The 11,446-nt window shown below is 40.7% G+C and overlaps 1 protein-coding gene across 2 annotated transcripts; it reads right to left on the bottom strand.

Annotated features, from left to right (window-relative positions):
• Nucleotides 1–249: 249 nt before the first annotated feature.
• On the bottom strand, nucleotides 250–11,358 carry gtf2e1 (general transcription factor IIE, polypeptide 1, alpha). Of its 2 annotated transcripts, none has more exons than XM_053440398.1 (6): nucleotides 11,169–11,358; nucleotides 9,718–10,013; nucleotides 8,622–8,779; nucleotides 3,279–3,474; nucleotides 2,778–3,010; nucleotides 250–1,670 (listed from the first exon to the last, which is right to left on the bottom strand). In XM_053440398.1, the coding sequence occupies exons 2-6, from the start codon at nucleotides 10,005–10,007 to the stop codon at nucleotides 1,216–1,218; spliced, it is 1,332 nt and encodes a 443-aa protein (XP_053296373.1). In that variant the 5' UTR covers nucleotides 10,008–10,013; nucleotides 11,169–11,358; the 3' UTR covers nucleotides 250–1,215. The 2 variants fall into 2 exon arrangements, with proteins under 2 accessions (XP_053296373.1, XP_053296374.1); XM_053440399.1 differs by having other exon boundaries at nucleotides 9,718–10,010.
• Between the last annotated feature and the right edge of the window lie 88 nt (nucleotides 11,359–11,446).

Here is an 11,446-nt window from a genome sequence, read left to right as displayed (position 1 = left end):
AAAAAAAAAAAAAAGGCTTAATTTACTCAACTTCACATTTAAAGTATTAACATGTATTTTATAAATGCCCAGAATTTTCTTAATAGTGAAGCATTAACTTGATTTGAAAAGTAATTCTGAAACACAAGTGAAAGGAGAAGCAGAAATGAATTTGTTGCCATTGTACTGAAACTTAAATAGTGTAATATAGTGAGAAATTTGTTGTATTTTATTATACTGTGTAGAGAATAACACACATGTCATGGAAGGTTAAGAGAAAACTGAATGAAAATTGTTTATTTTATACAAAGTGAGTACAAGCAAAAGCTGGATTCATAATTGTGTAACACATCTTGTGGCACTGTAAACTCATATCTGCTGATAGGTCTCATGTAGAGGATGAAGTCGTATCCAGACACATAAGCACAGAAATTAATTCCAAAACTCGTATTTCATACCAACATAATGGATGAGTCAGTCTCATCTTCTATCTGAGAAGACAAATGTCTTTCAAACTTATGCTCAGAAAAAATTCTCAATATCTGTACAAAATGTTTTATAATCTGACATCAGCTCCTCCTTTAGTTAACACCTTTATTAAACTGACATGTGTATGTCTGTACTGCAGTGATTTTTGTGTAACCACAGATTTCTCAAAAACAAAAACTGTTTGACCGTTAAATACGACATCTGATGCACATCTTTTATCCGCTGTCCATTTCAACAATGCCTGAGACAATCGTTTCTAAACAGTTTTACCTTTTTGTCAACATTCATTTAACACTGACAGTGGAGTGGAAGCAGCAAGTTGCTTTGCAGTCATATTTCAGCCAATCTCAAAACTCAACGCACATGAGAAATTGACTTTAAGTGTGAAATCTAGGCTTTTGTTTCCTTATCCTTCGTCTTGAGAAGGAAAAGTGAAAAAACAAAAGGTGAAAAATAATAAGTGAAGGTAAACTGTTAAACTTGAGAGCTTCAATAAAAAAAACACCCAACAAAACTGCTTGAAGAGCAGCAGCCGTGCCCTTTTTTGGTTTGGTGACTTTCAAAAAATACTTTGGACCAAATACTACAAGTGAGGCAACACTGTCAAACATGTCCTTTTGACAGTCAATACTGGTTGAGCAGCATCTTAGTTATTCTTGATGAGTTGTGTCCACAAACCTTTCCTCAGATAAAAACTGACAGTCTGCAACAGCCAAAACGTATATTCTCATGAGTGAATGTGTGTATTCAGAAGTACATGTCCTGGAAGAGGTTTTGTCCCTTTTCAATGTAGGCCTCTTTTTCCTGCGCAGACATCTGCTCCACGAGCTCTGGCCTCTGGCTCACCTCTCGGTACGAGAACTGCCGACCTCCCACCATCACCATCGGCTCATCCCCCACCTCCTCAAACTCATCCTCATCGTCGTCCTCCTCCACAAGGGCCCGGTGCTGAGCAGCTGCTGCAGGGGGAGGACCTGTGGGAAGGTTGTCGTCTGATTCACTGGTGTCGCTGTCCGAGTCGCTGCCAGTAGCTTTGGTGGACTTGGGTCCCTTAGCAGCGGTGCTCGCTCCGCCTTTTTCAGCTGCCGCCGCACCTCTCTTCTCGTGGATGAGCAAAGCGCGCATTACCTCCTCATTTTCATCTCCCTGACCGACTCCATGAGCAGCTGCTCCATCAATGACTTCCGGTGCAATGTCTCCACCTGAGGAAACAACAGTTATTAGAAATATATATTTACCTGAGAAATCTTTCCTAAATTTCCACTGGAACTTGAGTTAAAGCTGTTTTTAAAGATTCAGATTTTTTTTGGGGATTAATGCCAGGAACAAGACCTCACAGTCTCTCTATAGTAGGTCCCATCAACCATCATTGTTCAGCCAGTGTCTGTAGCCAAACTCTGATTCAGCAGTTCTTACAGCTAAGAGGGCGATATATCTCTCGAGTGATTGTGTTATGGCAGATTCAAGAGTCACCTTCTCCCACTAATTGAATCAATATCAATAATTTAAGCTTATCAGACTAATAGGGTCTTTGGATCAAGCAGCTCGAGAAGAAATAGGTGTGAGTTGTTATTTCAGTGCGAGGGAAGAGTTTAAATCAATATTTCAGTAAATATACTGAACTGTATCAGAAGATACACAACGTTGAAGGACTCGGATTAGGATCAGTGCCAAAAAGCCTTAATCGGAACAACACTAATTAATGCGGAAACCACGTCCAGCTCAGACGTCACGTCTGTTTAAAGGGTCTGAAGGGGGAACAAGGTCATTACAGGCAGATGCACAGAGGCACACCTCAGAGACAGGACATTTGAGAGGCATAATTCATGCCATTTCCTCAATAATGACTTTTATTAATGAGCAATCCTTGCCCGGCCCTGCACTAATCAAATGTCATTATATCAATTAAGCAATAATGGTTCAACCGGATTTTGGCCTGGCCTGAGATCTGCGTGCCCTTGGGTGGAGAAACGATGGGAGCACAAGACAGCACAGTCAAAGATAAACTCTGGCAGGGAACGATAACCCGGGTTGATCTGTAACAGCCTGTTTCTACTACAAAGACTGCAGAGAGGGACATTAAAGGTCAGAGAAGAGCAGCCAACGCTGTGGGTCTGGACTGGGCTTGATGCAGTCCATCCCCACCAGCATGTTTCCATTGCCTTGTCTTTAGGGGCATCAGATACTTGTTCACTATATTACCTTTTAATCTAGTTGGTTAAGGAGCATTGGTTTTAAACCCAAATTTATGACAAATTCATTGATTCTTCACAGAAGCATAATGACAGCACATTGCAAAGAAAACTTACGGTTACTGATGACGTCGGGCTCACTGTACGCTCCCTGCACGGTGCTCTGGGTCAACCAGACCGGCCTCTCCTTGACTGCCTTGGCCTCACTGGGCTGTTTCTGCTGGTCTCCCTGCTCCTCCATGTTGATAACCACGTTCTGGGTGTACATGTCGCCGTAGGTTGAGCCTTTGGTAGACCAGGCCTCACGGTGTGGGCCAGTCATTCCTGCAGCTGCTGCAGCACGTTCGCGGCTGTAGGAAACATTGAGGAAATGCCCTTTAAATAACTTAAACAGTTAAATTAAACATCAAAAATTGAGTAGAATTTATTTAAGGTACTGGTTTAATAGAATAGAATTCCATTAAGGCATCGTGCAAAATTGGAGCCATTAGCACTGTGGTAATTGTTGTCGTTAACAGAGGCAAACTACGATCTGTCGTAAACTAAACTGGTTCAGGATTTGACTCATGTGATGCCCACGGACTCTGTTGTTTTCTGGGAGACTTGTCCAAAACTGACCTCTGTTTGAGCGCAGGGATCTCTCCGGGCTCAGGTTCCAGAAGATCGTGGGACAAGTTGACATCTTCGGTCTCGCGTAGCAGCGCATAGATGGGTTCGATCTGCTCGTTGAAGCGTGCCACCTGCGTCCTGGCATCAGGACAGACGGACTCGTCCTCCTCTACTTCTGTCTGGCAGAAAGTGCAGCGAAATGTACCTGTGGGTAAAAAAAAGAGACACGGTATAAAACGAGTGGGAGGAGATGTTCAGGTAGCCCACCAGGCCAAAGCAGATATCACCATAACCATATAAATCAGCATAATTCAAACGACACAGCCTCCATCCATCTATTATCTATACCAATTATCATTTTGAGGGTAAGGGATGGCTTGGTGGAGCCAATCTCAGATGACACCGGCAAGACATCCTGCACAGTCCTCCGTGTAGCACAAAGCAAACCACCATCCAGGCTCATGTACACATCTACAGGCAATATACAGCCTCCAATTAGTCTAACATCTTTGAACTGTGGGAGGATCCTCAGTATCTGGAAGAAACACACGCAGATGTGGGAAGGAAATGCTAAATCTAAACAGAAAGGTCCTGGACGCCCCATGGCACAACCTCTTAATCCCCATCAATTTATCAGCAGTGCAGAAGTGATAATGCAGCGGACTCATCCCAATGAAGAGACACTTAAAGTATTGACATGCATTTACAACCAAATCTGTCATTTCTGTGTCTCTTATATGTTAAAAACCAAAGGGAGCAGACTGAGTTAGTGCTATGTATGATCTGCATGGAACAGTACGTAACCTAAGATCAGCCATCACACCCTGGGTGAATACTATCTGAATGAGTCTTAAGGTGAGTGACTGTGGAGCCTGTGTGTTTAATTAACGCTGCAAGTATGAGCCAGGTCCCTGGACTCTTATTTAAAAAAGGTATTTAAAGGGAGTGGATCTGATTTGGAGGTAATTACATTTTGAACCCGGGCAAGACTCTCACCCATAATTTACAGACATGTCTATTAAGGCGTTGCATTGCCTTGAAGATTAAAAGCCAACTTTTCAAAAACCTCTTACAGAAATGACTAGCTGGGATTGCATTTCTATGTACTGGGAAATGATTGGCCATTCTAAGGGTCGAAATGTGGGCCACTATAAACAATGTCCAAAATTGCTGTTCTTATTGGGGTTGTCTACCTTATGAAAACGTTCAGTGAATAGAATCTAGTGGTGAAGTTGTATGTTGCAGCTGAATACCCCTCACCTCACCCTCCCCTCCAAACATGAGAGAGAACCTGTGCCAGCCTTCAGTTATCACAACAACTCAAAAAGGTGTTTAGTTTGTCCAGTCTGGGATATTGTAAAAAACATGGCAGATGACATTTCATACAGTTTAGATTATTTTATATTCAATTTCTGCCAGTAGATCCCTTTCACCTAAATCATACACACTGAAACTTGAATGGCACAGTACCGTGTTGTAACAATCCTGTGATACCTCAGCTTCATGCTCCATTAATAACTAGAATGGCACTCAGTAGAGCATTCATCTCCACCAAGGCCCAATAATCCCCTCCTCAAGACCCATGAATTAATCCTTGGGAAATCAATGGAAATCAAACATTTGATGAAAACTTGATTACCTCCTTGGTGGAAGTAATCAAACTAAGAAACTGCTGATGAAGTTGTAAAGAAAGTAAAATCGAACTCCAACTCGCAATTTGCTAGTTACAAAACACTGCTTTGGGCATTGTTGTGGTGTTGGGGCAACAAAGAGTTGGAAATATCCCATCATCATCACAGAGCAGGACATTTCAAAGAAGGAATAGTAAAAGAAAGAAATGTTTTATGCCCAGCTAAAGTAAAAAAAACTGTATGTTCTACTAAGAGGCGGTTGGACAAACATGTCAGGTGGAATGAGTAAACAAGTGTCCATCTTCCAACATTCACACAGAACATTGTGAACATTTAGAGCTGCAGGGTCTTCAGCTCCCCTTTAGAGGGTCAGAATGAGCTGGAAGAGCAGTAATGCCATTTCCCATCCCTGTGAGGTCAGGCTGAGTGTTGCTGGCCCTGCAGAAGCAACTGGTCTATCTGTCTCCCACTGTGCGAGCTGCAGGTATTCTTTTTGTCTGCCTGTCAGGGTGCAGGGTTACTGCCTTCACAGCAAGATCTGATACCGTTTGAGATATGTCGAAACCATAGACAAGTCCAGAGGAATTGGCAAGAGGGTTAAGCGTGTCAGCAGGAAGCGGCTTAAAAACAGTACCAGTAAGCAAGGAATGTGGTTTCTTCTGCTCAAATGTATTATTCTATGTAGAATGCATTTTCTTTCCTTGCAGCAGTTAACTGGTGCATTGAGGTTTGAGACTCATCCCTTAAGTAGGTATGTTCACATTCTTCAATTTGTATGTATCCATCTAAAGAACCAGTAAGCATGTAATCAGATTATCAAAAATCGCATTTTGTTCTTCTACTTTACATTATATCTGGGTTTTCTACTGGGCTTCAAACTTGGTTTAATTGTATTTTTCTTTCTTGCTTTCACTAAGAACTGTTTCAAAAACATAATTACATTGATGAAATCATCCAGGCTTTACCAAACTGTATGTAGTATATCAGGTTAGATATTGATTTCAGTCCTTAAGGATTTATGTGAACATATACTTCATAAATCAAACATGCATTAATTGAAATGTGCAAGATATAGTGTGACATCTATATATTGTTTATATTAAATAAAGGGAACAATTTAATCATATATCAGATCCTGATGAACGAATTATTCAAGTTGAAAATCTTTACTGATGTACATTGTATAATTAGCTCCCTTCATTTTTGTGAACAGTGTATATATATACACACACACTCACATATACAACGGCCTATAGTGGGACCTGTGCTCACAGCCCAGCACGATTGGCATTCGCCAGAGAACACCAGAATTGGCAGGTCCGCCACTAGCTCTCTGTTCCCTTCACAGATGAGAGCGGGTTCCCACTGAGCACATGTGACAGGCCAATAAGGCTTACTTGAATTTGAAGCTTGCTTAAAACATTTATGTGGCACAACCTATCTGAATATCCTAGCAACAGCACTTGGCGATCAGGTGGTGTAAGCATGGTGTGTCATTCTGAAGGACTAAAGAATGAATGCAGTTTATGAATGAAGAGAGTTTTAAGGAAGGATGAAACATATACAATAATTCTCATCATCATGAAAAGCACAATGTTCTTCTATAGAGTTATCATTTCATTCTAATGCACATTTTCATGCATTTTACTGAGCAGGATCTTCTGGGTGGATGATAGTCTCATATACAGACCCGCTAACATGAAATTAAGTATCAGTAGATATTTATTATGGTATAAAGCTTTGTTTTATATATAGCTGATTTTAACATACTATATTACTGCCTGTTAGCAGCCTTAAAAGGGGAAATGTTGTATAAACAGAACATTTGTTATTTTGATTAAAGAGGGATGCTATTAGATTGATATACTCCTCACACTTTAATAAATGCGTTCAGCACTGCCTGAGTGTGGGCTGCAGATGGCAATCTCTTTTTCTCATGCCATGAAAACTAATCTTTAAATGACCTTTTCTATAACAACATGAATACCACATGTATCTGCCTGCTAAAGTTGTGAGTAATTCAACAGAGGCCTTGCAGGTTTCAGTGGGACTACTATTCAATTGCACAGACTGCTGACTGAAATCTGCTGGTCATGCCTTGGTTTGTTGATTCAAATAACTAATGATCTCAAGATGCAAGTCTGTTATTCAGCAAAGACAGAGAGAGAAGAAAAGGTGTATAATACAGAATAGGGGAGTTGTGAAAGCAACAAAGGGTGAGTCAGTGCTGTAGGTGAGGATGATGAACAGCAGCAGATAAACTAATATGGGCCTGATATTACTCTGCCCTCTGTGACTTCAGTCAGTCAAACTGTCAGCATTGCTTCATGTCTCACTCAGGCCAATCTACTGCCAACATATTGTCACGAGTTATTATTTTTAACCAAGGCACAAAAGGAACCCTCCAGCTTGGTTAAGATACTTTTTGGCAAAGTGAAAGAGGGACTGAAGCCTCAGGGCTGTTTGTCCATTTCTGCTGCGAGGAGGAAGCCCAATTTATCCAGTGGAAAGTACAAAATTCTCTCCATTACTGTGGCGTGAGAGAACATTTTCCGGAAAACAACCTCTTGTGCAGCGTGCAATGACAAGCAATTTCATTTTCAAGTCCCAGAGGTTAACCAAAGTGGTCACATTTCAACAAATACTATTCAAGATGCCATTCTTAAATTGTACACATTATTCAGGAGGTATTATTTGGCTGGATGTAATAATCCTACATTGTGTCATTTGTATCATGTCTGGAACAGAGTGAGTTCCACTAACATGAAATTCAGTTACTATTCCAACAAAAGGTGTTGACATGTTGACTTGTTCTCAAAATGAATTCCTTACGGTTGCTTGTGAGTGAAACTCTGAAAGAAATATTGTTTGCCCTGCTGGAATTCATTATTCTCTCAAAATGATCAGAGTAAACAGAGTGGAGGCAAAAATGCAAAATGTTTAGTTAAAGTGAAAATACACTGTCGCTACTTTCTGTTACTTTGTGTTGTATCTATAAACAGTATTTAAGTATTATTCAATATCTGCACAGCAAAGATTAGTGCTGGACTGATTACTGTAGCTTTATTAAGTATTTTTATGATTTACAATGTACTATTGTTTTAATTCATGTTTTTAAATCATGGTAATAATTGGTAGACAGTAACCCCCACAGTTTACACAAGTCATCCCATGAAGATGATAACAAACATAGGGGGATATCATCCCGTCATCACTGCTGGAGATAAACAGATTAAATACAAACTAAACAAGTAAAGGTGTTTGTAGACACACATTTGCATTTCTCCTTCTGTTGATGCAATGGTAAAGGAAAATGCAGCAAATAGAGAGTGACATTTTAAATGAAGGGCTGGGGGCATTTAAGTGCTGCAGGGACTTGATGAATTTATGTTAGTACATAATTTCACTGTAGATAAATTGAGCTTCGACTGCCATCTAGAGGCGCACTGCCTCATACAACATAAAGAGCAGACTACAATTTACATTTTCACATCGTCAATGAATCTCTGCCATGGTTCTTGCCCAAAGACAAGAGCCCTATTTTAGAAGAGATACATCGGTTTCTATACATCTATTGCAGATCTGAATTGCTGCACCTTACTTACTTATACATGAATGAACACTTTTAATGTCCTTTTAAATAACTAGTTTAGAACGCCACTAGTGATTAAAGACAATTTAATGAAGAACAACAACATCGCTATGTGCTACAGAACTGTACCTGTCATAGGGTCAAACAGCTGGTTGGCTTCTAGGTCAGTGAAGGTGGAGAAGCAGCAAGGGCAGCGAAAGGAAGCACGGTTGGTGGAGTCTCGCTCATCTGTCTCAATGCGCCGTCGCATGTGATCCAATTTATACTTGACCACATTGACCAGTACCCTGTAAAATCAGATCGACAAGTGTTGTTGACTGCAACCTATTGACATTAAAGGATTTAGTTACTTGAAGGTGTTTGACAACAGAATGTAAAACATTACAGTGATGAACTCCATTGCCATTTTCAGATATCAACTCCAGAAAAGGTCCAGACCCATTTTTCCATATATTTTCCAGAGTTTGCCTTTCATTGCAAAAGTAGATTGGGTAAGACGAGTTCACAACAACAGGAAAATATCCAGAACATTTGGTCCAAAGGTGGCATCAGGAGGAGCATGCAGGGGACAGGACAAGACACTGCGTAAATCAAATGTTTTGGTTTACAACACATCGACACAAGTTCGGCCTTAGCACCCAAAACTCTAAAATCTCTTTCCAAGTATGTGCGCGTGTTTTATATTTGTATGGCACCTCGTTTTCGTCCTTAGAAATTAGTATCATTTTTGTTTCTTTCAGTTTTGCATGGGTCAAGTGTTAGAAACATCATCAACGTGCCCACTTGCTTGTTGTAATTTCTCCACACATCTTCCTTCTCTATACTCAAAGGAGCTCACTTGAATATGTTTGCAGAAAAACAGATGTCTGAATAAAGAGTCCATTTTATCTATTAGCTAGTGATTTGGAAGACTTAAAAGTAATTGCTGCGTTTTAGCGCTTGGGCATTTTTTGGCAGTTGCGCAAACCTATTATCATCATCCTCATAGTGGATATTCAATGGCACCAGATGTACCAAGGCCTTCTGAAAGTGTTGTGGTATTTGGTCATCAAAACATTGCTGATAAAATGTGCAGATAAATAAAGCACGGTTTGGAAGGTGGATACCGAGTGTCACCCACCTCCTTACGCAGCGCCTTCAGCCACAATAAAACTCCACCTGTCAGCAGGAGGCGTTTAAGACACTGATCATTATCTGCAATAAAAAAAGTTGTAAAAATAACCACCTGTAGTTGATGAAGTAGTAGTTGTGTCGCGTCGTCTTGCCATCAGATGCCGTCTCCACTCGCATGCGGCACTTAACAACCTTGTCTGCCTTCAAGGTGTTGAGCACCGAGCGCAGCTGTTTACGGTCGAACTTGAGAAGCTCCAGCATATCCTCCTCGCGTACACATGGATTGCGGATAAGTACATCCAGGGCCAAGGCGTGCTCCACTTCGTAGAAACCCCTCACAACCTGCTTGGCCAACCGCTTGAGTGCGGCGGGAACCTCCGTCAATAGATCTGGTTCAATCATCTTCTGCTGGCGAAAGAAAAGAAACCTCTGAATAAAGATTGTATGCAACTGTCTTGTATGAAGATATGAGGCAGCAGGCAGGAACTTTAGGCCCGAGTACTCAAGACACATATATATATTAATAGGCAAGTAACATTAATCACTTAAGCTGTTTTCAGACATGTCCTGCTGAGGGACTCTGGAGAATTGCACAACACAGTGGGGGAGATTCTCAGCTCAGACACATTCACAACAGCAACACATTCTCCACAGGATTCAGGTGAGGGGTGGTGTAGCAGGCAGAGGCAGGATGTAATATATTATTCCACTGCGACGATCAAGTGACTTTGTTTACAGCACATCAACACCGGCTTCAGCTCTTATCACCACAAACTCTTTTCACATCTTTCTTTGTGTCTTTTCACGTTAATTGCTCTGCTTTTTCATCCAGAGATTGTATTTTTTCTTCTTTTTGTTATAGTTGATGTAAATGAGATATAATGAGCAGCAATACTAATCTAAAAAGGTAGAGATGAACATCTTTTCTACTAAGATCTTCACGTTCACTTTATCCCATCATACAAGAGGATTTGCTTAATTGAATTAGTATTACTAATAATATTAATAATAAGAAACATTACGAGGACACCTCACAGTGTATCATGAATAAACACATGAGCAGTTAAAGTAAAATCAATTGTTATAAATCAAATAAGGAAACACAAACCCCTTCATTAACACATATGTGACACGAGAATATTTAACAGTAAAACCAGGGTTAACGCTGTGAGGCACAGAAATCTTCCAGTACACCATTAGTGCTTCAAAGTACTAATTTAAAAACGTCTGTTAAAGTGTAAGATACCCTTTAAACCTGTCCAGTTGCTTAAAGCTCAGATATAACGATGCTAATGCTAACAGAGAACACTGACAGCTGAGCTAAACTGACTCTAAACCGTGCTAACTTATCGCTAGCTTACCTTACTTACTTACTTACACGAAGCACTATTGATGCTGGAAACCATATTCGGCTAATTACGTTGTGATTCAATAATATTTGTTATTTTGACATTATCTTTTACTTCCAGCTTGCTAACGCTACCTAACGATAACTTTAAATTGCAGCCGACGTGAAGTGCTGTTAGCAGAAGACCGTGAACAAACTAACTCCCAGCTTCTTACCCGGCTCTCTCCTTGTGTTCCAACAGGACCTGAGCACACAGCTGCACCTTCTCTCAGATATCTCAGTCCACACGCTGACGTTCGTTTCACACAAACTCAGCTGAAACACAGTTACACATCTCAGGCTGTTAGCTCCTGAAGCTAGCTAGCATGCTTCATGGCGTCACAGGAGCAACCCGGAAGATAAACCCGAAACCCCACAAAAGAAATAAGGTTCAGCTGAGTTCCTATTGGCCGAGGAAGAAAGTACGCATTTAATACCCAATAGACGTAGTGGT

This window comes from Pleuronectes platessa, chromosome 14 (genome assembly GCF_947347685.1).
Source record: "Pleuronectes platessa chromosome 14, fPlePla1.1, whole genome shotgun sequence".
NCBI lineage: Eukaryota > Metazoa > Chordata > Actinopteri > Pleuronectiformes > Pleuronectidae > Pleuronectes > Pleuronectes platessa.
The sequence above is the reverse complement of the archived record's forward strand: the minus strand, read 5'-3'. Positions and strand labels throughout refer to the sequence as shown.

Coding starts and splice junctions, on each gene's coding strand:
- gtf2e1 (XM_053440398.1), bottom strand. CDS start 10,007: ATGATTGAACCAGATCTATTGACGGAGGTTCCCGCCGCACTCAAGCGG. Junction 3,475..8,621: donor GCTGTTTGACCCTATGACAG/GTACAGTTCTGT, acceptor TTTTACCCACAG/GTACATTTCGCTGCACTTTC. Junction 1,671..2,777: donor GCCCGACGTCATCAGTAACC/GTAAGTTTTCTT, acceptor TTGTTTCCTCAG/GTGGAGACATTGCACCGGAA.